At 51.5% G+C, this 24691-nt stretch overlaps 8 protein-coding genes across 8 annotated transcripts; 4 read left to right on the top strand and 4 right to left on the bottom strand.

Annotated features, from left to right (window-relative positions):
• Nucleotides 1-575: 575 nt before the first annotated feature.
• On the bottom strand, nucleotides 576-1279 carry VFPPC_14905 (structural toxin protein RtxA; the record flags this gene model as incomplete). Its single annotated transcript, XM_018292673.1, has 2 exons — nucleotides 576-630; nucleotides 714-1279. The coding sequence occupies 2 exons, from the start codon at nucleotides 1277-1279 to the stop codon at nucleotides 576-578; spliced, it is 621 nt and encodes a 206-aa protein (XP_018136324.1).
• A 436-nt stretch (nucleotides 1280-1715) lies between these two features.
• Nucleotides 1716-3260, top strand: VFPPC_14904 (ankyrin repeat and SAM domain-containing protein 6; the record flags this gene model as incomplete). The annotated part of the gene is made up of 1 exon (XM_018292672.1): nucleotides 1716-3260. One exon carries the CDS (start codon nucleotides 1716-1718, stop codon nucleotides 3258-3260), a length of 1545 nt encoding a protein of 514 aa, XP_018136325.1.
• Nucleotides 3261-4646: 1386 nt separating this feature from the next.
• On the bottom strand, nucleotides 4647-6078 carry VFPPC_11317 (hypothetical protein; the record flags this gene model as incomplete). The annotated part of the gene is made up of 3 exons (XM_018289547.1): nucleotides 4647-5649; nucleotides 5701-5839; nucleotides 5895-6078. 3 exons carry the CDS (start codon nucleotides 6076-6078, stop codon nucleotides 4647-4649), a joined length of 1326 nt encoding a protein of 441 aa, XP_018136326.1.
• A 5149-nt stretch (nucleotides 6079-11227) lies between these two features.
• On the top strand, nucleotides 11228-14350 carry VFPPC_11313 (kinesin; the record flags this gene model as incomplete). The annotated part of the gene is made up of 1 exon (XM_018289544.1): nucleotides 11228-14350. The coding sequence occupies one exon, from the start codon at nucleotides 11228-11230 to the stop codon at nucleotides 14348-14350; it is 3123 nt and encodes a 1040-aa protein (XP_018136329.1).
• Nucleotides 14351-14648: 298 nt separating this feature from the next.
• VFPPC_11312 (Zn(2)-C6 fungal-type DNA-binding domain-containing protein) lies at nucleotides 14649-15206 on the top strand (the record flags this gene model as incomplete). Its single annotated transcript, XM_018289543.1, has 1 exon — nucleotides 14649-15206. One exon carries the CDS (start codon nucleotides 14649-14651, stop codon nucleotides 15204-15206), a length of 558 nt encoding a protein of 185 aa, XP_018136330.1.
• A 1822-nt stretch (nucleotides 15207-17028) lies between these two features.
• Nucleotides 17029-20090, bottom strand: VFPPC_18397 (ankyrin repeats (3 copies) domain-containing protein; the record flags this gene model as incomplete). Its single annotated transcript, XM_022430015.1, has 2 exons — nucleotides 17029-19907; nucleotides 19961-20090. The coding sequence occupies 2 exons, from the start codon at nucleotides 20088-20090 to the stop codon at nucleotides 17029-17031; spliced, it is 3009 nt and encodes a 1002-aa protein (XP_022285001.1).
• Nucleotides 20091-20852: 762 nt separating this feature from the next.
• Nucleotides 20853-21437, top strand: VFPPC_14903 (hypothetical protein; the record flags this gene model as incomplete). The annotated part of the gene is made up of 1 exon (XM_018292671.1): nucleotides 20853-21437. The coding sequence occupies one exon, from the start codon at nucleotides 20853-20855 to the stop codon at nucleotides 21435-21437; it is 585 nt and encodes a 194-aa protein (XP_018136332.1).
• A 312-nt stretch (nucleotides 21438-21749) lies between these two features.
• VFPPC_11310 (SesB protein) lies at nucleotides 21750-22898 on the bottom strand (the record flags this gene model as incomplete). Its single annotated transcript, XM_018289541.1, has 1 exon — nucleotides 21750-22898. The coding sequence occupies one exon, from the start codon at nucleotides 22896-22898 to the stop codon at nucleotides 21750-21752; it is 1149 nt and encodes a 382-aa protein (XP_018136333.1).
• Nucleotides 22899-24691: the final 1793 nt, after the last annotated feature.

Here is a 24691-nt window from a genome sequence, read left to right as displayed (position 1 = left end):
GTTTCTGACCTGGGAGAAACAAAATAGAAAGAAGTTGTTCAAAGGTAATGCGACAGCTTCCACAGCAAAAGAAGGCGGCTAGTGGGGCAGACTTTGACCAAGAAAAGAACCTTGATCGCCTTAGCGTTAGGACAAGGCTGAAAGGCTTTTCCTGGTCATAAATGGTGACACACGTTCACACCCATCACAAATATGCATCTTGAAGCAGGACTTATAGTAAGCGAGCTTGCTATAGTACACAGAAGTACTTCCTTCTCCTTCAGATAGCCTCGTAGTCGTAACATGGCCTGCAACACGTCGGATCATTGGCACTTTGTCTATCTCCGTTATTTATGAGAAAATGCATTTGGCCACACGTGTTTCCTCTAGCCCTCCCATGCTCCCCTAGCGAAGAATGGTGACATCCCACACGCTAAGTTGGTGGGATGATCCGCAATCTCCAGTCCCCACGCAACCTAGCCCTCTTCTTTCATCTCCGCGCGATAACCAGTTTTGAACATAGGATGGTCTGCTCCTGGAAGTCAAACGAGTAGAATTAAATGCATTTTGCTCTCGTCGGCATCGCTAGCCATTGCTCAAAAGTCCTCCAATCTGGCTACGACATAAACAGGCTCCTCGTAAGGATGAACACTACGGACTGCAGTTAGTGATCAAACACAGTGACTTGACATCAAGTTTCAAAGGTCAGCCACTCAATAAAAGGAGAGACCTACGACTTCAGCGATTCGACAGCCTTCCGGGCAACGTCCTCGCCTACACATAGGGTTTCAACCCGAACCTCAGGTGTCTCTTCCAATTCACCAACTCTTCCGATATGAGGGTTGGCTGCGTCTCCGGGACGGAACTGCCCAGTTCCCATTGTAGACCAACAGCATTCAGTGTAGTTTCCTGGGCCAGAGTGGCGGCCAGCGCCGGCTCTGAAGATGGCAGTCTTGCAAGCCTGAACGGCAGAAGGTGGCGCGTAAAATATGAGGCTGAACCGAACAATGGTAGCTGACGCCATTTTCGGTCTTGCTAGCACGACAGGCTCTGAATGCAGAATAGTTTGTTTGGACGCGAGACCCAAAGGTGATTCGGAGAGAATGGGTCGAGTGATCCACCGAAGACGAAACGTGAACATAACGGGAGGAGGATACACACCATCGGAAAATCGCTCGGCCGGATCCCTGATTGCCAGGAACCGAACGTACGCGTCGCGAACATTGCCCGAGGCCCGTGGTAAGGACCCACACAGCATTGTGTACGGGCGGGTGTTCCCGTTGGGGCTGTAATCTGACATTGTGTAAGGCTTGTCGCAGTACTAGCCAACCACAAATACCTGTAGGACAGCTGTTGAACAGTCAAGAGAGGGGTAAGAAATTGCCTTCTCCCCGCCCCTAACGCCTCAGACACCTCTTAGAGCTGTCAATTTACTTAATCAAGCGATATGGCTTCACTTTTTGCCAGCCCGTATTGCTACAGAAGTCTACCTACTCCGACGTCGTTCAGGGTCGCCGAACTTCTACCCGGCAAAGCTGACGATCCTGTCAGTTGCTTGCTCCATCAAGTGGACTGGTCTGACTCGCGGGATTATGAAGCAATCTCGTACGCCTGGGGAGACCCCAGCGCAAAAGCACCTGTCGTTGTACATGGGAACACTGTGGAGGTGACCCGGAACCTCCACACTTGCCTCACCCATCTCCGATATGAAAGTCGCTCCAGATTTCTTTGGGTAGATGCCCTGGGTGAGTAGCCGCTGCGTCTCCGTTCCGTTGTCACAACTAAAATGGCTTGATAGCATCAATCAGATAGACATCCCTGAGCGTGGTGCCCAGGTCAAGCAGATGCGGAGAATCTATGAAAGCGCAAAAACCGTCGTGATATGGCTTGGGCCGGATGAAGACCAAAAAGCAGCTCTAGCCGTCGACTCAGTCCGTCAAATCACCAACTTCCTGTGTCGGACACTGGGTATCTCGCCTGAACACCTATCATCAGTGGAGGAAGTTTACCACGAGATTGTTTTCCAAAATCGGCATCGCATTCCCCTTCCTCAAGAATGTGACTTCGTCACCAAAAACATGTGGGAGTCGCTACTTTGGCTCTATAGACAACCGTACTTTACCAGAGTGTGGGTCATTCAGGAAATCAACGCCAACAAGCATCGACTGGCCTACTGTGGCAACGAGATCATCGAGTGGGATGCAATTGAGCTTGTCGCTGGCTATATTATCCTCGAAACAGACTTCTCTAAAACCCATGGCTTTACAGATGCGTACTGCTGGTGGGCGTCAACCGCCCCGTCAGAGCTCCGGCAAGCCAAGAACTGGCTGCACATGCTATACCTCGCGTCCAACTTTGGTGCCACCGATTCGAGGGACGTGGTATATGGTCTCCGAGGAATGATGAACTGCGAGGAAGGCGGCTGGCTGCTAGACCCCGATTATAGCAAGTCTACAGTCGAAGTATATCGCCAAACTGTTGAAGCCGCCTTTGTGAACTATAAGTCAACAAATGCTCTACTGTACGTCTCCGGCGTCGAGGATCCCTCATGGATACCCCGTTGGGATCGTCCTATGCTGTTTCGCAACCCTTTTCGGTTTGGAAAACCAGTTCCGTGGAAACCAGCGGGCAAGTCGCGACCAGTGTGGAGCATTGATAAGAACAAGAACATTTTGTCTCTCTCTGGCTTCGTCCTTGATTCTATCGAATACGCCGAGCCCTACTACGAAACCTTCTTTGGCAGCACAATCATGGCTTCGGAAGAAGGAAAACTCGAGCTGAACAGAGCCTGGAATAGGATTCTCGGCATGATGGCGAAGAGTCTGCCAGGCGTACCATTCGAGAACAGTATTCTTGCAGCTACATCAATTTCCTTCTCTTTTGGATTGGACCACAAGTGTCAACCATCCGACGAAGTTCCCTTATTTCGGAACTTCGTCGCCTATCTAAAAAAAGTGCTCGACGAGGAAACATATAATAAATACGTATCAAAAGCCACATCCGAGGAATGCAAAGACGGTGACGGGGATGTGTTTGGCAAGCCTGTTTGGGATTTCAATTACCCGGTAGCTAGCTTTTTCATTACCAAAACGAAAATGATTGGGTGTTGCATCGCGTCAACTGCCCCTGGGGACTTTATTTACGTTCCCCACGGTTGCACATATCCGCTGGTACTGCGGCCAAACAGCGATCAGTTTCGCATTAGAGGGTTTTGTTTCGTTCATGGCATCATGAAAGGAGAGAGTCAGAATTCTGCCGGAAGAATGGTTGACATCCGTTGATGGTATATCGCTAAGGGGGGGTTATGGGTCTGGCGGGCCGATATAATAGCAGACAAGTCGTTTTCTAGCTGCGTTGGGCTTCAGCAGTATTGGGCAGTGATCAGAATGATCTAGTCTGATTTGTTCTTCGTCTACTCCAGACAGCCCAGACTTGAGTGGAAGTCAGTCCAATAAGTTACCTGAGGAAGTACGAGGGGCTGAGCAGATGCACAGACACTCGAGCTGCGTGAGAAAGAGCTAGGCACCACCATCCAGAGAGGGAAAAGTAGGAGTAATGTTGCAGCTTGTGTAAGAGCGAAGAGAAGGCGCGTCGTCGGGGGGCGTAGTTGCTTACTTACTTTCTCTGTTTTTAGAGAAGATTGGGAAAGTGTGTGTGACCAAACGCGTTCAGAAAGTGTAAAAACTACCCCCTACCCCAGCCCCCAGCAGCTGGGACGCGAATGTAGTCTCGCGTCTTTCCCGCGCCTCCCGCTGCCACAACGCATGCACTGTGCACATACCTGGCACACACACAGAGACGCATTGTCGAGAAACGGAGGGGTTACTAGTAATGATCTAGCACCAATTGATTATGTATCCGTGAAAATCGGTGGAGATAGGTACATAGAGCTCCTCTGGCCTTACACCGGCGCCCCAAAGATGTCTATTCCAACTGGCTCGACACGATGCAAGCCACGAGGGCAGGTCTAGAAATTACGGCGGACGGGCCTGAAAGCTGTTGGTGGAAGCAAACTGACACGCAGGTAACGGCGTTGGCTCTCCATCACAATTTGCCCTGTTGTAGATAAAGGTGGAACCTGCCTTGCCTCTTAATCTTGGGTTCGTTCCAGGCATGCAATCCGGAAAATTAGCCATCATCCGTTTAGGGAGCCTGAATATTGCTGCTGGGGCGATTGTCCTCTAAAAAGGGGGGTTACTGCCAGTGAACCTAGGCGGGGTGTTTGGCGAACCCGAGAGTATCAAAATTGTCTGTCTAGTCTCATCACATGCTTACGGAAATGAGAACAAAAGGTTGTCGCATCGTTGAAATACCTCGAAACCACCAGCTTGTGCGACAATCTTGTGACCTGGCCGATGTTGGTGGTGCATAGAGGACCGGGATAAGCAGTGTATGTTTATGTTTGGCTTTGTGCCCACAACAGAAACGAACGAATTCCGGATTCCTTTTTTCAAATCAATGAATGAAGGTTGAAATAGCTGTGTAAATTCTAGATATTTTTTAAGATTGATGAACAAGGCCGTGCCTGTTGATCCTGACCACGAGATGCTTTGAAGGTACAACGTAGTGAGAGTGTAAAGCCATAATTATGTCGGGAATTGGGTTATTATTGTTACCTAACCAGTCTCGCGATACGGCTTTCGCCCTTTCTTTGTAATACATGGTGTTTATGACTGAAGGGTATTATAGTTTGGTTCAACCTCTGTCAAGGGGGCATGATTTTCTGCACTCTCCTGCATGCCAAGCAACTCATCCTTCCTCTCAATTGCCTTCCATTGCCGATTGCCCCCCTTTGCCGCATGTTGCGCATCCGCAAGCCACCTCCTCCACATTGCGGTGCCAGGCGCCGCGCCGCTGCGCTCGATGTGACGTGTTTCGCGGACTGCATACCACAATGTGCGTGTGAAGCAAGCTGTACCTTCAATACCCTCACCGCCAGCGTCGAGGTGCGCGTTTTGTGCATCGGCCGGCGTCACGTCCCGAATCCGATAGCGACTCAGGTCCCAGAAGCATTCCCGCGGCAATAGCCCCATGGCCCAGTACATTCCGTTGAGCATGATGAAACTCGCGCCAATGGCGGCCTGCATGTACCATGTGCAGTTGCCAATGAGCACGATGCTCACCATCAGCAGCACCGCCCCGATGCCCATCAGTCCCCGGTGCCAGTGCGAATCAAGCCGGTACTCACATTCCTCTGTGCCGGAGTACAGCTCGCGCGCGATATCCTCGGAACAGCGCACTAGAATCATGGCGCCCGTCCGCGTGCGGATCACGACATCTCCGTTAGGCACCTTGCCTTCATCTTTACGCGTTTGTAGTATAGGCTTCCACCAGTTGGCCAAGCCGACGACCACGCTGACAGTTCCCATGAGCACCATAGACAGGATCGCAACGCCGTCTTGCGCCACGGCAGCGCCCGCGATTAGCCCCACCGTCAGAAGGACACTGAACACTGAGAGGACATGAATTGGAGAAAACAAACTTGGCGGCACGGCCGGCCGTTCTCCTGCTCTCGCACCAGGGCTCGTTAGGAAGTTTACTAATGTCTGAGCGGTTGTTCGGCGCCGGATAATGCGGCTGCTACTCTCCATGTCACCGTCGATGGAGTCTACCGCTGTTCCACTGGACATGCTACCGCAATCACTGTCGACCATTGACCGTGAGTGGCATCTACTATTTGTAAATAAGTATCTAATCCCTGGCTGAGGTGCAAGAACATACCCTTGGTCCGCGTACGTAATCTCCAACACAACGAATCCATATGGTGGTAGTTTATCCAGCGGGTGGATAATGTTGGCGAAGAAGCTGATTGAATCAAGCGTTACTCCGCTAAAGACGCCAGTGAGCTTTGCCGTTATCTCTGGCAGCCTGGTAGGCCGAGATGGCTTAAGAAGGGCTTGAGGAGGGAATGATACGGGGCATAAGGCAGAAGATCGAGGAGGTGATGAGTTGCGAATGCTCAGCTACGCTCGACTCGCCGATGATGGCGAGTAGAGAGATTGCGTCGAAACGCCATCCGAGATTTTGTTCTTTGCCATACGGAAACCATCGTGAGACACCGTGTAGCATGTCCCGCGTCAGATCGCTTGACGCAGACATTATGAGCAAAAGGAGAAGACGCTTGGTTGAGATAATATGACAAAAACGGGATGAATTGCGACTTGGTGAGCTTCGCTTGCTTAGCAGACCACTTCTATTAGAGAAAGGAAACCAGATGAGGAAGATGCAGAGCCGAACAGTTCTGGGGTTTGAACGACTTATTATCGATGGCAAGTTAAGCGTGTATTAACAGAAAATATGAGCTCTAGGCGCGCGGCTGCAACCACGAATGACAGCATCGGATGACAACCACGCAAGCCACGCCTAAAACATGTTACGCCACCCAGCCAGGGAACTAGCCATCAGGGCGGAGAGAGGTTCGGGCCGGGCCGTTGCCCACCTAAGCCCAACTTGGCCCACCTAGGCCTACCTGAAACCAAGCAGTCGCTAGCAACGGCGCTTCCAGTATTAAAACCACCAAGCTTTGGTACTGACTAGTCCTATTTGCCAGAGAGTACTCGTCCCCTGCCTGAGAGTACTTGGTGCTACGACGACTTAAACAGGGCTTGATACGATCCGGTATTCTAACGCTGATGTGTTTGGTTAGCCATTCACTGGTGGTAAAAGTTAGGCATGTTTGTGCTTACTTCTAAGATGACCACCTCCAATCTTGAAGGACTTGTCGAAAGCCTGCAGAGATATCACTGCTCCATCATAGGAAATTTAGCTTGGCGTTAGCGAGTTTGCCATTTCCTTCAGCATACTCTCGTGGTGTTTTGCCAGCAATGTCTTTTGACTCCTGCTTTACGTTGTCTGGGAGTAGTTGTTCCCCAGCTGGGTTAGGCGGCACCCCGATCGGGCAAGGCGCTCTCAGTGGCATTCATGTTTGCCATGGCAGTAGTTGTCATCTTTCCAAGGTGCATGGAATCAGTTGCCGCATATTTCTGCTGTCCAGCATATATTTTTACGGCGCCAATATTTACTCCATGACGATGGTGACCCTGTGTCATCTTTTTTTGGGTGGGAAAAGAATGTGGCCGCATTGTTTCTATACCGCGCACCTCAAATCAAATCTGTTTCCAGTGCCTGTGTCCGGTTTCGTATATGGGACGCACGATTTCAGACCCAGTGTCAAGTTGCCTTTACAGTATGCTATTTATAGAGCCTTGTGCGCTTTTGGTCTACTACCTACATGCTTAGGTCTCCATAGCCCAGATACTATGGAGCTTCTGCTTCCTAATTCGTATCAACCATCGTGGCGACCACTTCACAATCCCGCCCATTGAGGCATTGTTAATAGATGAGTCGGACAGTCGGGTCCACTACGCTCAGATAGACTTTCCGACCAAAACAGAACGTGCGGTTGGACTGCGACAGGTGGGGCATACAGTATTTCCACCCCGCTGAGCTTCCGGAAGTCAAGTCTAGGATAGTGTCTGGTAATAGGCTCGGTTGGGTCGGTTGGCATCCTCAATATCCACCGGCAGTCAAGGGGAAAGGGCCAGGCGTCTCATGGAACAGTGCCCAGTACGTGTTTGGGTGTTTCTATCATAGGATAGCTCATGGCGGTTGCATTTTAGGTCTAGGTTAGCTACACTCTGGGAAGGAAAGTCTCGTGAACGTCCTGGCAAAGGGAATGGTACTGTTCAGCATATTCCATGCGTCCTTCCGCAGAGGGCTCCATAGCCTCCCGAGCATTTTGGATGGTGCATCAGACCAGCGCAAATTTCACTCAGCCGACCAAGCAGCCGGAGCCAGCACAGGCGTTGACACTTCCCGAGTTTCATTCAAACGCCTAACGACAACCCAAACCGTTGTGCATCCAAGAAGCAAAACTTCGTCATCCCAAATTTCCCCCGGGCAATTTTGGGAGAGATTGTCGGAGATGCCTCTTTCCCTGAACGCACTTCGAGCATTCAACGAACAAGGCAGGTTTCCACGGCATAAGTGTACCATTTCTGGCTAGTCTCCACGGCGGTTGCTCCGAGATCTTCGACCCATTCAGCCTGGCACAGTATGAGAATATCTCGTGTATGCCTGTCTATGGCACGGATGGCTTCATCCACTTGCGGGATTCGACTGAGCTCAATGCCAGATTTGCTGGCGACATGAGCACGGCTGGCGTAGCCGATGTAGTTTCTGGCCGGGGCTTTGACGTCAGGCGGATGAAGACTCGGAAGTGGTCTCGAGGTGGGGCAGGCACCGCTGGACGCCGTTGGCGATTCATGGAGATGAAGGCTTCAAGCGTTTCTGAATCGGTGTATTAAAGGAGATTTCTGACGAGAACGGCGCTGCGTTACTCGGACGAGCAGAATGGCCAAAGTTCTCTTGAGCCATGGGTGAGGAGTGGCTGTTTGACGGCGTAGCTCGGGGGTGTCTGTCTGGGAATGCATGCTTTTCTCTTCATGCCAGTTTGAGACATATTCTTATCAATTCCGATAGTTTGACCGGCCTTGTGTCTTGACGGGCACCCAATGGCCACATGGAACGATGCCGGCGGAGGTTCCATGTTGAAGATTTTCTCCGTACACACTGTACACATGGCCAAATCGAAGTCGCAACTTCGAGTCTCTAGCCGGCAAAGAGGGCCCAAAATCGCAAAACGGACGCAAAATAGGAAATCTGCATATTCGAGTTTTCGCCCATTGCGATCTCCGTTTCGGAACCGGTTCTAGTCAAGAATACTGCTAATAGGCTGGTCCATCCTCCCTCCCGCTTCTTAGCAGCGAGGAAGATCATCAGTGCAAGCGCCCAACATGAGCACGACTGGCTCCTGTCGCTCTCGCCGTCGCACCACGGAGCGCATCGACATGCACCTGGTCGATTCGTGAGAATGTGCTGGGCAAAGATCATCCGTCCACGCGAAGAAGTCGGATGAATCTTGAAAACTGTTTAAGAGCAAGGAGATATCAAGGAGCCGCAGCGCATTTGAACATTGCTCATCTCTTTACGGTAAAATGACGCGGAAATATTTGACCAACGCGGCGGATGTGGATACAGTGCCATTCGGGCGCGCGAAGGCAGTGCGGTTGGGTCCTTGTCCACCTCGCGGTACGTTTGCTGCCACCATCCTTGATGGTGCGCATGCGTGTCAAACACAGAGTGGCGGCAGCCCAAAATTAGGGGAGGTCTTACTAACAAATAGGACATCAATTCTTGATGTGCCTGTGCAAGTTGGTAGAGGAAGTTACTCCGGGCTCCTCTGTGTATGCACTGGCATCCGAAAATATACATGTCTCCCTTGGCTCCTTACTCCAATACCTACAAGGACAAAGCCAAGATTCGACCAAACGTGCGGCACTTAGAGGAATTGCGGGATTCTTGGGGTTAGTGCGCAGAGGGTCTCGAGATATTGTCCTGCAATTGTAGAAAACTGATTGCATTGGCCCTCTACACCATGGACGAGACTGGCATCCAAGAGGGTCAAGGGAGCAATGGCCTCATCATTGGGAGTGCGGAAATTCGAGTAATTATTAGGAAGCAGCCTGGGTCGCGCTCTTGGACTACAATTATCGAATGTATCTCAGCAGACGGCAGAGCGATTAGCCCTCTCGTGATATTCAAAGGAGCAAGCGTTCAACAGCAATGGTTTCCTGATAAATTCGATAAATACCATAATTGGCATTTTACAGTATCACCAAGTGGCTGGACTTCTGATGAAATTGGTCTCTCTTGGCTGCGCGAAGTCTTTGTCCCGGAAACAACACTGCAAGGGTTCAAGCGAGCATATTGGCAACTGGCTTAGGCGACTATGAACAAGCATCTCAAGCTAAGGAAGAAAGAGAAAGCGAGACAAGGAAAAGGAGAGCTCGTGAGTTTAAGAAGTAATGAGAAGCAATCTCGCTTGTGATAGGTCCCGACGTTAGCATGCCAAAAAGGAGAGGCTTTGCGACGCTGACGACGCTTCTCTCGAGGAGGAATCGGGCTACAATACACAGCTAAATGAGAAGCACCTGGCAGCCTGCGTGTTTGCCAGTCACTTGAAAAGGTTTAGGGTTCCAGCTGATTTCAAGTTACGGAGGAAAGTCTCCTGCTTCGTACTCCATCATTTTCCGCTCTCTGTTTACGAGATGGCGCTGTGCGGGGTATGTGAAAGCCCGGTCACTGCCCATCGGACTGTATTATCATCAAGCACCCCCAATATTTGCTGGCTTGTGGTGAAAAGCTTAGGTCTTTCCAGTAAATTTTTGTTGCTTTTTTCTATATTTATGTGCCACCGTCTAGTTACATTGTCTGTAGAACGATGAGTAGATGTATTGTTGTTATGCTAAACAGTTCAACTACGGAACCTCGACCATTTATTATCCAAGTCAGCCAAGGATGTTTATCAATCAAGAACAGGGCGGCAGGCAGTTGCCGCAACCAATAAAAGCATTGGCCAGCAATCATATTACTCATCCCCTTCCACACGGATCGAGAGGCTCAGACCGGGCCATGAGAGGCTTGGAGACAAACTAACTCAAGCCGGGCCGCTAAGCGCCACGCTCTCACCCAGAAGGTCGAGACTTGGTACGAACTGGCTCGGTTGGTGACAAACCATACCACAGGTTTACGTTTCCCCACTTTGACATTACGTCCACTAAAACTGGGTTTCACAATAACCATGCCAGGTACCTACCCGGGACGGGTTCAGCTACCTACAAAGGCAGCGTGATAGTGTATTCAAAATGTCAGAAATTCGTACAACTGTTGTCCTTACAGAACTCTTGTCGCACGCAGTTAGCACTACAGCGCCGGTCAATGACCTGGGCCGTACCTTCGCCCGAGTTGAGTTGGGCAGCCCGAATATCCTTACCCCCAGTTGGGCATGTACATTGTGGTATCGGGAGCTGGCGCGGGGTCGATGCAGTTACCAATCTCATCGCAATCCGGCAATACGCAACCAAGGCCCTCGAATTACGACCCAATAGGAACTTCGCAGCCGACTCGCACCCCGGGTTCAGCCGTGCGGGGCTACAAAGGTCGCCACGTACCTATGTGGGAGACCATGGCTATTTTGAGGTATTTGATCACACCAAAAATGTGATGACAACAAACCAAGCTAGTGCAAACGCAGACTTGTCCCGAAGCACGACGAAATCGAGCAAAGAAGTCACCTCACATTAATGTTGCAGAACCGCTCTATCCAGGCTCTGCCTGATGTCAATAACCAATCTTCAAGGTTCCGTCCACTGCCTATCCAGACACGTTAGCAGCCGAATCACCAGAAATGCGCCTTTTGCGAATGAATAGTGATGGAACCTTTAGCTTGATACAATTTCGCGAGCACGACGTCCCCAGCTACGCAATTTTGTCCCACACTTGGCGGGGCGAGCATGAGCCGACATTCCAAGACGTCATTGGTTCAACAACAGCGAAGACGAACGAAAACGATCCGAACTTCGACAAACTATATTTCTGTGGAAAACAGGCGAAGAAAGACAGATTGCAATATTTCTGGGTTGATACCTGCTGCATCGACAAGACTAGCAGCGCTGAACTAAGCGAAGCAATCAATTCCATGTTTAGCTGGTATCAGCGCTCTAGTAAATGCTACGTGCTTCTAACTGACGTTTCATTACATTTTGCAAATAACGATTTAGACCAGATACACTCCAAACTACGGCAGAGTCGGTGGTTTACTCGAGGGTGGACATTGCAAGAGCTTCTAGCATCTCCTTCAGTTGAATTCTTCTCGCGAGAAGAGGAACCATTTGGCTCCAAGAAATCTTTAGAAAAGCAGATTTCCGAGATTACAGGAATCCCCATCGCTGCTCTCCAAGGCAATCCTCTTTCTTACTTTAGTACGGAGGAGAAACTTACTTGGATGGAAAAGAGACAAACTACACGCGAAGAGGACAGCGTTTATTCATTGCTCGGTATTTTCGATCTTCACATGCCGGCAATGTATGGGGAAGGAAGACAACACGCACTTCAGCGCCTCCAGTCAGAGATTGAGAGGCAGTTGGGAAAGTACCCTACCTACAACAAGAAATCTGAAACCCAACACCCAGTCAATAAATGGATTGTGCCCTTTGAAAGGAACTTTCGTTTCACTGATCGCGAATCAGAGCTTGCCGAACTTGAGAGTAAGCTCTTCGCTAACAATCAATATACGCGAATTGCGGTTTGTGGACTTGGAGGGGTGGGGAAGACTCAGCTTGTGCTGGAGCTCCTTCACCGAGTAAGGCAGAAGGACAAGAGCTGCTCTGCCATTTGGATACAGGCTACCAGCATGGAGAGTCTGGATCAAGGGTACCATACTGTTGCTCGGCAGTTGGGAATCTCCGACTCTGGCGCAAAAGATGTGGACATTAAGAAACTGGTCCAAGACTATCTGAATGGGGACAGCGCAGGCCAGTGGATACTGGTCTATGACAACGCCGACGATATCCAAATGTGGATCGATAAAACGGGATCTAAAACTCAGCAGTCGAGTTGTTTGATTGACTACATTCCAAGGAGTAAAGCTGGACGAGTCATTTTCACGACACGAGACAGAAAGGTTGGTGTCAAACTCGCACAACAGAGTGTGATGGAAGTTCCCAAGATGACAGAAATTACCGCAATACATATGCTGCAAAATTGTTTAATCGACAAAGCACTTGTCGACACGAGACCTGGCGAGGCAAGAGCAATGCTTGCTTGGCTTACCCATCTCCCGCTTGCGATCGCCCAAGCAACGGCATATATCAACGAGAATGGGATCACATTGGCGGACTACTTGGCGCTAGTAGAATGTCAAGAACAAGAAATTATCGGCTTACTCACCGAGGAATTCGAGGACGATGCGAGATATTCTGACTCGAAGAACCCAGTGGCCACGACCTGGCTGATATCTTTCCAACAAATCCAACAACGTGACCCCCTCGCAGCAGAGTACATGTCTTTTATGGCTTGTGTTGATCACAAGAACGTTCCACAGTTTCTCCTCCCGCCAGGGCCCTCGCGGAAGCAGGAGATGGATGCTATTGGGACGTTGGGTGCCTATTCGTTCATCACCAGGCGGGCCGAAGATTCGGCACTTGATTTGCATAGGCTCGTGCAGCTCACGATCCGAAACTGGCTTCGAAATAAAGGAGCACTTGCTGAGTGGACCCGTAAAGCCGCTGCGCGATTGGAAGAGGCTTTTCCAGACCATGAACACAGGAACAGGGCGACCTGGAGGGCATATCTCCCCCATGCACGACACATCTTGGAGTCCCCGCTGATCGCAAAGGATGATCAGAGCAGGATGGACCTAGAGTGGAAGATTGCATTGTGCTATTATAGCGACGGTCGCTTCAACGAGGCAGCGGCCTACTTTCGAGAAGTAATGGAGTTTCGAACATCTGTGCTTGGTGCGGAGCATCCGGATACGCTGAGAAGTGTTGGAAAGTTGGCTCTGGCTTACCATGCACAGAGTTTGTTTCCAGAAGCCAAGGCACTTGGACTGAGGGCGATGGAAGGTCAAAAAAGAATACTCGGCGAGGAAGACCCAGAGACGCTGTCTACGATGAGTCACTTAGCCATGACATATAGCGATCTGTCTCAGTGGAAAGAAGCAGAAGAGCTGGAGCTACGAACTCTGGAACTTCGGAAGCGAGTTCTTTCAGTTGAACATCCTGACACTCTCGTCGGTATGAGTAACTTGGTATATTTGTACAATTGCCAAGGTTGGTGGGACGAGGCCGAGAGGCTTGGAAAAGAGACAATCACGGCGCGCAAGAAAGTGCTCGGCGTTGAGCATCCCGACACTCTACTAAGTATAGGGAACCTAGCACACACGTACAACAATCAGGGCCGGTATCGAGAAGCTGAAGAGTTACTGGTCCAGGTGATGAATATCCGCATCAGAGTGCTGGGGGAAGACCATCCACATACATTGAGCGGCATGAGCAATCTTGGGGTTAGTTACCACAACCAGGGTCGGTGGGACGAGGCGGAAGTGATGCAGTCACGGGTTGTAGCGGCCCGGAAAGACCTGTTAGGACCAGAGCATTTCTCCACTCTGACAAGCATGGCTCATCTATCGTTGACGTACCATAGCCAAGGTAGACAGACCGAGGCAGAAGAGCTAGGTGTGCAAGTGATGGAACTGCGCAAGAAGGTCCTCGGCCCAGAACATCATCATACTCTGACGAGTATGAGCAATCTTGCATCTATTTACTTTAGTGACGGGCAGTCAGCAAAGGCTGAGGAACTGTTGTTACAGGCATTGGCGATCCGGATCAGAGTAATGGGTATGGAGCACCATCACACGCTTACGTGTATGGAACAACTGGCAGCCATGTATAGAAAGCAAGGGCGATTGGTGGAGTCCGAGGATTTGGAGACGCAAGTTACGGACGCTCGAAATAAGGCGATGTCGTAAGCGGAACTTTAAGCTCTTATTCCATGAAAGACGGAGGGCCAAATCGTAGGCCATCATGTTCAAAGCACAGTGCGATCCTCGTCTTTATTCAAGCACTGAAGTACTGTACATAAGTCGTATCCATGATAATGCGGGGTTAGCACGGGTACCACGAGTACCTGTACATCCGTCATGGGCGCGATTACATTTAGGCTGATGGACGCTCAGGCAACCACAAACCTCTCTCGCTGCCCGACTCCTCATGCTGGTTCCCAACTGAAGCATCTCACCAAATAACGTAACGCAGAACTACCATCACATGTTGCGATCCAAATTTCATCAGACGCTCATCTCACACTTTGCACCACTCTGTTACTACACCCTTGGCCAAATGAGTTCCCAGGGAAGCCAGATCGTACGGGCACCTTCGGAGGAGGCGATAACAGGCATCAAATCCGTCTTCCTCGCAGGTACCACAACTACAGTCGACAATGTCGACTGGCGCGAAAAACTATCTGCCTCGCTTTCCGAGCACCCGATAACTATTTTCAATCCCAACCGCCCAGACTGGGACAGCACATGGCGTGAGGACATTAGTTTTGCTCCATATCGTGAGCAAGTCCTGTGGGAGCTCGACAAACAAGTCCAGGCCGACCTTGTTGTGGTTTACTTCCACCCAGCTACGGTGGCTCCGATAAGCCTTCTGGAATTCGGGCTTTCTGCACAGGTACCAGGCAAAGTTATCGCCATAGCTCCGAAGGGATATTCGAAGAGGGGCAACGTGCAAATAGTTTGCCAAAAGTTCGGGATCGAATTCCTGGATAATATCGACGAGTTACATGGGGTTATCGTCAATAAGCTACATTTGCATCGATGAGTGTCTAAGTATACTTGCCTTCTGTGATGTGGCGAGAGAGTTGCCATGACCTATCAAAAGGGGCCTCACAAATTTGTTTACGAGAGAGGCAAGGAGTCCAGAGTTGGCGGATTCTAGTGACTTAATTCATTCGCTTTTGCATACTGCCACATCATATATGCACGTAGACGTATTTTATAGCCAACACGGTCATAGCACCTTTTGTACGCCCAACTCGCCCCGACTGCAAGTATTTTCACGCCATTCTCGACTTGCTAGAGTAATTCTGGGTCACGAGTTTGGAGGTCCATGGGCCGCCAACCTTGGATAGGTGTAGATTGCTCGAACGAGTAATGTTGAGCGCAGAGCGAGATTTGGGGAGAAAGCCCTGGTACGGCTTGAGGAACATCTGGCAGGCCGTCCAGACAAGATGCAAGTCCACAAGCCTCTTCAAAGAGGATCTTCTGACCGTGCATGAAGCGGTAGGGAAGCAGACGCAACGGTAAGGACTACTCCACGATTAGGAGTTACCCGGTGTATGTTGGCTGATCGCTCCAGGTTGAGCTCCTTCTCAACGCTGGTAGTGACTTGACAGCCTGTCGTATGCAAGTCACACGGCTATGTGAGGTACAAGCCAGGTGAGCTCGTCGTCGTCGTCTCGCCACGCGTCGGAGGATGCTTGATCTTGGACTCGAAAGCATGGGGATGTTGGCGATGCTTACCATATATTATGGGGAGTGACCTGACGAGATTCATGATGGCATTCTTTTGGAGTGCTCACATGTGTGCCGACATCTACGAGGGATTCAGGAGCAGTGCCGCGGCGCTCATGGTTGGGAGAATGACTGGGTGAAAGGCATGCAGCATTCAGCGACCTTGTGTCCTTTTTGTCTTGACGTCTATTGGGGAATAATGGCGCCTGCAATTGGCCGTCGTTAATTGGTGATGTAGATGAACTTGACTGCGTGGAGAATATCTACATACGGATACTTATTTGACAAAATTTGGCCGTGTCGAAAAGAGCGAGATTGTACTTTGTGCACTGTTATGAACATGCCCGGCTAGGGACAAAGGAGCAAGCTCGTAGACATGTATCGGTTCTACCACTCACTAAGCTCTCGTGGGCTCAAATAGAGAAACAACATGCGCGACAGAGCTGCCGGTTCCCGACACGATCGAAGGAGTTGCTCCAGGTACGATACTGCACAAAGTTGAACATCCGTATCGCATCGTGACGCTGTCATGCTCTCTGGATGTTGCCGCAACATAAGTAGGAAACACATATTTAGCACTGGAGGTGCCTTAGAATAAGAGAAATCAAGCAAGCCGCCGCAACACACGGAATTATACCAACTGACAATTGGGGGGTTAGAATCCTAAGACAGCGGAAGTCCATGCGCAACACGTCCAGGCATTACTTCTAGGGATTAAAATAATCTTTCTTATAGCCATTGCTGTTGCTCTATCGTAGAATCATGTCAGCTTTCCCGACTGTTCAAGTATGTCAACGATCAGCGGTGAAGCGGGAGCCTCGTGTCTGTACGAATCCGGTGGCACTGGGCGTTATCCTCGGTGCCGCCCAAGTGTCCAATGGACCATCTACTTGTATTCGTCATACTTTGCTTATAGATGAGAAATCAACGCTATATTATGCGCGTCTCATCACATGCTGACAAACAGAAGTTGCTCGAACATTCTCAAATGTCGACACCAACAACACCGGGCCATCAAGTCGTATAAATTTCCACTGGGCCCTAGGACCCGTTGTAGGGCAAAGAGATGAGAAAGAAAGGATCCTCTTAGACCCGAAGTAGCATGCCATGATAAGAATAACGAAGTGGAGTTACGATGGTAGGTTAGGCTGCAGCCGCTTGACGATGGCCTCGTGCCCGTTCGCGGCGGCCCGCGACAGCGGCGTTTGACCGTAGCGATCTTTCGACTCGACGTCGGCGCCCTTGTCGACGAGCAGCTTGACCATGACCTCGTGCCCGTTCGCGGCGGCACGAGACAGCGGCGTCCGACCGAGGACATCTTTCGACTCGACGTCGGCGCCCTTGTCGACGAGCAGCTTGACCATGGCCTCGTGCCCCTTCTCGGTAGCCCACCACAGCGTCGTCCGACCGTAGCTATCTTTCGACTCGACGTCAGCGCCCTTGTCGAGGAGCAGCTTGACCATGACCTCGTGCCCCTTCTCGATTGCACGAGACAGCGGCGTCCGACCGTAGCTATCTTTCGACTCGACGTCGGCGCCCTTGTCGAGGAGCAGCTTGACCATGGCCTCGTGCCCCTTCTCGGTAGCCTGCCACAGCGGCGTCCGACCGTAGCTATCTTTCGACTCGACGTCAGCGCCCTTGTCGACGAGCAGCTTGACCATGGCCTCGTGCCCGTTCTCGATTGCACGAGACAGCGGCGTCCGACCGAGGACATCTTTCGACTCGACGTCGGCGCCCTTGTCGACGAGCAGCTTGACCATGGCCTCGTGCCCCTTCTCGATTGCCCGCCACAGCGGCGTATGACCGTAGCTATCTTTCGACTCGACGTCGGCGCCCTTGTCGACGAGCAGCTTGACCATGGCCTCGTGCCCGTTCGCGGCGGCCCGCGACAGCGGCGTTTGACCGTAGCCATCTTTCGACTCGACGTCGGCGCCCTTGTCGACGAGCAGCTTGACCATGGCCTCGTGCCCGTTCGCGGCGGCCCGCGACAGCGGCGTCTTACCGTAGTCATCTTTCGACTCAATTTCGGCGCCCTTGTCGACGAGCAGCTTGACGATGGCCTCGTGCCCGTTCGCGGCGGCCCACGACAACGGCGTCCGACCACTGTAATCTTCCGACTTGGCTTTGGCGCCCTTGTCGAGGAGCAACTTGACGATGGCCTCGTGCCCGTTCGCGGCGGCCCACGACAGCGGCGTCCGACCGTCGTTATCTTTCGACTTGGCTTTGCCGCCTTTGGCGAGAAGCAGCTTCATTATGGCCTTAACACTTCTAGTTTCCCCAGGCGCCAGGAGCTGCTTCACAGCGGCTTCGTGTCCATTCTCGGCTGCGTACGACAACGCGGTCCGACCGCAGCCATCCTTCGCATCGATGAAAGCGCTGTCCTGCCTTACCGTCCGTGTTATAACCCGTAATGGCCCTAGTAGCCCATGTCGCGACACGATGTGTATCATTTTTGTCCCGTCTTCTGGGCAGTCGTCTGAGTATCGCGATAGTATACGGTAAACCCCCACCCATACCTGCACCAGCGCTTCCGACGGCCAGTCGAAATAGCGTAGGAGGTCATCCTGAGAGACCCCCCTTAGCTCGCTTTGCTTTGCGTGTGTCACCCACGATGTCGTAGCATAATGTAACAGAGGAAAGGCAGACTTCAAGCTATTTCCGTCGCGCATTGTGCTCTGAGCGACCTCATTCATTGCCAGGTACCTTATGCACGTCCTAGACAGCACATAGTGTGCTTTCCCTTCCAAATCCGCCTGAGAGGACGCCAAGGCTTCGGCCGAATTCGGCGTCCCAGCTAGAGCAGATAGGCCCGTCTCGACCAAAAAGTCCTTGACGGACTGGTGGATGAACTGCACGACCTTCGTCTCAGACGTGACTTCAGCAAGACCGCAGCTGAGTGTCTGAACCCGTCTCCTCATCCTGTCCTCGTTAGATGGATACTCGCCCGTTTTCTGGCAGTCGTCCAAAGACCTATGCGGGCAATCGGGATCGATGAGTAATGCCCATCGCAATTCGTCTAGTGACAATGGCCGCGTTGCAAAGCAGATCCATTGAATAAGTGTCACAGAATCCGGCCTCATCTTCCGAAGTAGTTTGTCGTATACGGTGTCAAGCTCTTGCGGGACGGAAAAGATAACAGTCTCCATCCGCTTCAACCCAGCACCCTCCAGGTGAAGGTCCAGAACTCGCTTCACCACCAGCCAAGCCCATAAGAAAACGCCGTTAGCGCGTTTAGTAATTAAGCCTGGAATCGTAGATGGCACCTGCTCATGGAAAGTAGAGAGCTGGCCCCGCACGAAAGTCGATATATCTAGACTATTTTCGTTCTCTACACATATTTCCAGCGAGTCATCCAGATCCAGAATCGGGTAGTGACGACATGTGAAACAGATGTGGAAGTCTTTCAACTCGGTGGACAGGAACCTGTTCTGCAAGGATGTGAACTCTCTAACTAAGCTCCTCGCGTTTTCTTCACCACATTCGTCTAACGCGTCGATGAATAACCAAAGGGGTCGGGTCTTTAGTGCCTTCAGAATTGAAGATTTAAAGAAGTTGCGCAACTCCACAGGGTGCCACGACCACTTTTCGCCCGGCTTGCCGACAGTTTCGCACCGCTGTCGGAAAGCATCCACGACATGCGACAGTGCTTCAGGTATCTCGCGGAGCTGGTAAAGAAGAGACCGGAAGAGTCCCAGCTGCGTCTTTTGGAGTTCCGAACCACGCCCGTGGAAGAAGAACGAAAGGATTGAGGCTTCCTCTCCGATGTTGGGTGCTTCCATGGCATGGTTCCGAGTGTACCGCAGCAACGTCGATTTCCCGGAGCCAGGTTTGCCCTTGATCCAGAGCAGGGCCTGATTGGAAGCCGCCCAGTCCTTGTACGCTTTGTGTTCAGATAACCATTTGCATGTCCCCACTGCCGCGTCCTCGATATCGTGGAACCGACTGTCCATCTCCGGAAAAGCCAACGATTTCCAGCAATCTTGTGGCAGATCTAAGCGCTCGTCCGTGCCTGCACGATATCGTGAGCTAAGAAGAAAATGTCGACAAAAGGGCCGCTCTTACCATGATACACATTCGTGGCACCATGATACACATTCTTGGTCGCCTTACCGCCAGGAGCGCTGAATATGTCGCCAGAGCCACTGTGGTTGTAACTGTCTCTTAACGGCTCTTCTGGCACGGATGAGTCCATGTTGATAGTAGGTTTTGAGAAGGCCCAGTGCGACTCGTGAGCTCCAGGAAGTCGAGGCCGGTTCGGCGGCTAGAAGCCCTCGTGTCTGGTGTACCTCCCCGTTGGTAGGTATATTGGACTAATTAAAAAATGTCTATAGAATCACAAGCGGAGCAGCACTGAGAATTTGATTTGTGCGACAGTTTGGATGCTGTACGGTTCTGCAGATCGACTTACTGCGACAAGTGGCAATTAGCGGCCACCAAATGTGAGCATGTACAGTCCTCGCTTGCGACCTGAACAGAGATTGGAGCTCGGCAAATCTGCCGTTGAATTCGCACGCCAGGCAGTAATCAGACAGTTGACAGCATCCTTTAGATCTCCACGGACAATGCAACGACAGGTGATGTAGGACGGGAAGAGTCGGGTTTGGTAAAGTAGATGCGTAGCTTCAGGTAGGCGCGCATCCTTAAGCCTGGAAATCTCTGCCATTGGCTCCTTCATTGTGACGGATTGAGCGTCGGCGTCTCCTGAGACATCGGGGATGTCGAGCTGCAGCACGGCATCAGGCAGCAGCCACAGAGTAGCATACACAAATGCTGAACCATTGAGTTGAGGCTGCAGGCGCCCGATGGAGGTGGAGGGTGCGCTTTATGTGCCCTTCGTCCTACTGGTGTTCTGCAACATATATATATATTACCTTCCAGCGATCTGTAGTTGTTGGATAGCTTCTTCTCAAGACTGCTGAGGAAAGCCTTAGACCAGACTCCGCATTCGTCCAAGATGCCATCCACCATCAATCCCCAAATCTCTGACATAATCAACACCCTCGAGGCAGCTGCAAACCAGTACGAAATTGTCAAGGATGATGCAAGTCTCCCAAAGGCTTTCCATGGGTCGGGCCAAGGGCTGCACCTCGTCAATGAAGCTCTTCAAACTGCCCAAAGGCAAATAGGCAGGCGCGACCTTGCTGGAAACTCAATGCAGGAGTGCGCCAGCAAAGCGAAGTTAGTCAAGAGCATATTTGAACGCGTCGCTCAACCACTAGCAGAGATTTCCCGGTTTGAGCTATACAAGGCGGCTGTGAAAGAAGTGGGAGAAGGACGCATGGTAGAGGACTTGGTGAAGGGCATAATGAATAATGTGTGTGTCTTGGCCGAGAACGAGGCAATCAAAGAAGCAATGGAAGACCATGTCGCGGGAATTCGGGACGCGATTGAGACGCTGTCACAAATGGACCCGTCCGTGCCAAAAGAGGGGTCGGGCGACAGCTACAATCACTGGGGGTCTGGCGACATGCTCAACGCTCCTGGTGGCAAGGTGTTAAAGAACATCTTCTCCGGAGAGATCAAGTCTCTAAGCATGTAACCAGGAGATTCTCGAGATCTTGTAGCTGAGGATCTTAAGGCAGAGTGCCGCACAGGTAAAATGAAATAGGCTACGAGTCAAATCAAGATACAATTGTGTCATAATGTCTCTCGCTTTCACCTTGCTATGATTCATCTTTTAACCAAATACCGTCTAGAACCCGACTATCATGGCTAGATGCAATGGCGATCGCCCTTGCTATGTAGATATCAAAGCTCAGCTAGGAGCGAATGGTACGCTGTCAAGAACCAGTCTTCCACTCTCGCCAGTACTTACAGTAGTATGAGCGGCGTTCCAACAGACAAGTCCATCTCAGGTCTGACTGTTGCCAAAACTTACAGGCCCAGGGAAAGAGGCGCCAGCAAAATTGCTCTTTGTTACTGTTCCCCCAGGAGCGTTAAGCATGTCACCAGACCCGTAGTTAATAAAAGACGAGCTGACCGGCTTCTCAAGCCGGGATTCTTTCGTCGATAGTGGTAGTTGACGGGTTGCTGATTTCCCGACTTGTGGCTCCCATCTGACCAGCTCGCCAAGCAGCCTTTTAAATCCATTGTCATCTGCGGAACCAAACTTCACCATGTCGCTATGGTTAGCGTGAATGCTAATTGCATTGTAACCTTCAAGAGTGGCCGAGGCCCTGGGGACGACTTCCCCGACCGCAGACAAAGGAAGCTCTTCAAAGAAGCATGTAACCTCAATATCACAGCCGGCCTTCTGCTGTTCCCGTATCATAGACCAAAACCGATCTTGAACGGATTGCAGGTACTTGTCGTCGGTCTCTAGAACCTTCAAAAGAGACTTGTTGGTGGACTTTACAACCCCAAGAGTATAAGCGGGTATCTTAGCCCAGTCTGCCATCCAGGATCCCCTGTGCGGAGTGCCCATGAATATAATGCCCTTGGTGCAATCAAATATGCCTCGGAGATGGGCCTCGGGGTTGTTTCGGGAGAGCAGAATGGCTTCCTTGCAGATGAGGCCGCCGAGGCTGTGAGCGACAAAGATTAGCGGTCGAGAGGAGGATGCATTTGATCCGGCTCTGTTGGTTGTCACGTCGTTCAACAGGTTCTTGGCATGATCGGTCAGCCCGTTTGTCGATGCGACCGACTTCCGCACAATGTACGCGTCGTACCCGTACGTAATTATGCGAGCCTTGCTGAGCCTCGGCGGCAGGAGCGTTTTCGGCCAGGGTGCGGGCTGCCCTTTGGCAGTCCAGGTGCTGTTGCGATTTCCTGTTAAACCGTGAACGAAGCAGATGTCGACGTGGGCGTCATGGCAGTCGTGCAGAATTTCCACCCCGTCTGGGAAGGGCTGATCCGGAGCGTTCAAAGCTGATGGCCTGGTGTCTGCCTCGCCGCTTAGCACCCTGTGGTCGTGGCTCGGAGCCTGCGCTTGATGGTTTCGTGAATTGTCGCTGGTCGGGCGCTGCCTTCGCCAAGAAAACCAGGATCGTAACTTCTCCATCGGTAATCTATTCTCGCAGCAAAATATAAAAAAAAAATAGGGAGGTGAGTGCAGTCCTTGACAAGGTTGCCGACTTTATGAAGACTGCTTGCCGCGAGCTACCTATAGTTTGTCGGGGCTACGGAGGTTTATTGCCCAATAAGGGCAGGGTACCGCACCTTTTGTTCGTTGTTGAGTCTGCGTATCGTCATGCGACAGTCCGTATCAGGCAAAAAATGTCGTGCTTTGCTAGGCATTGCTGTGTCCAGGCATTCTGCGAAGTATAAGTCTGAACGAACCACGCCACATGGCATGCAGGGTGCAAAATCGGTGAATCACAAGGGGTATGAAAGTCGGAAAGCTAACTAAAGACGCAAGGCGGCCCGCTCCTCTTCTCATTCTGTCTTGCTTCGATGGTGGAGACGAGCAGTTAGACCAGCTTCCGCGTGGGAAGCCAGGACGATTCGCCATCACTCTGATCCGACCATTTGACGCTGCCGATTTTGTGTAACAAGTCCGGATGCTCACCTCCTATCACTGTACTGGTGGTGTTGCCTTGCAGAATGTTAGCCGCAGGTGGTCCTGCGCTGGCGAACTTTGGCTAGGTCCTGTTTCACAGCAGACGGGAGATGCCTGACAAGAGGCAGCACGGACGCCGGTACTTTAGCTGTTGCGCGTGTAGTTTCTCGCGCTGCCCTCTCACCTGCTGACTGCTTTCAAGCTAATGTTTCTGACGACAGGCTCCTCCGCTCACTATCTGGCTCTTTGAGTTCGAGGACGAGCATATCCGCGCGCGTCCACGACACGAGCACCACTGGCTCCTGTCTCTCCAACACGCATTGTACCGCAAAGAGTTCGGGTACCTGGCCTTCGCGGCATCTCATGTCACGGCCAGGGTCGAGACGGAGACGGTCCTCCGAAAAAGTCACCAGCGCCAACATCTGGCTCTAAGATGTGAGTCGGTCCACGCCACCACGGCCAATGCACTTGCTCGGTCGAGGGTGGACGCGTCTCACGTGTGGATCACATTGAGGTGTGTCTCAATCTCATCCGTGATTCTATAGGACGAGATACCTGTAGTACTCGAAAATGCCGCACATCACCACTGGCCCCTCGGCTCGACTACGAGGATGGTTAGAAACAGGTACAGCAAGTTCTCTCGCGACGACTCTGCGTGGTTGGGAAGCACAGCAACCCATGCATTTTGTCTGGAAACTCCAGGACTACCCTAGACTGTAAGCCGCCAAGCGGTAGGCCTCCAGGGCGGGCTATGATTACATGACTACTGCGGGCACCAGCGTACCAGCTGAGTGTTGGGTGATATACTGAGAGTGGTGGAAATGCATTTTGTGCGGATTCGGATTCTATACAGCATTACAACCCTTCTATGCTGCAGGAATCATGATCAATGATAACACCAGGCGAATTCTGTGCTATGGGTGACCCGCCAATTCTCCAGACTTTTACCCCAGCATGATCAGCCACTGGAGACATTGAGCGGACCGATCCTAGCGCACTTTGGTTTGACTGCCTTGGCAGTTCCAGTCAACTGAAATCGTGTAATGATTTGGCAAGCCCCACAAGGGTCGGCGACGTGAGGGATGACCCAACTAGTAAGGCGGGATGGCGAAGCCCCCCCCCCCCACCCCAGAAGGTTTGTAGAGAAATAAACCATGGCCCATTCCTAGCGCCCTGTAGACAGCCCCGGAGGCGAATTTGAAAGCCAGCAGTGCGGGGTAGTCGGATTCGTGCTCTCCTCAGAACCATGTCTTGAGCATGAGCAAGCCCGCGGCCAGCTGTCATTAGGGCTCCCA

The sequence above is a fragment of the Pochonia chlamydosporia genome (genome assembly GCF_001653235.2).
Source record: "Pochonia chlamydosporia 170 chromosome Unknown PCv3seq00015, whole genome shotgun sequence".
NCBI classification, from domain to species: Eukaryota; Fungi; Ascomycota; class Sordariomycetes; order Hypocreales; family Clavicipitaceae; genus Pochonia; species Pochonia chlamydosporia.
The sequence above is the reverse complement of the archived record's forward strand: the minus strand, read 5'-3'. Positions and strand labels throughout refer to the sequence as shown.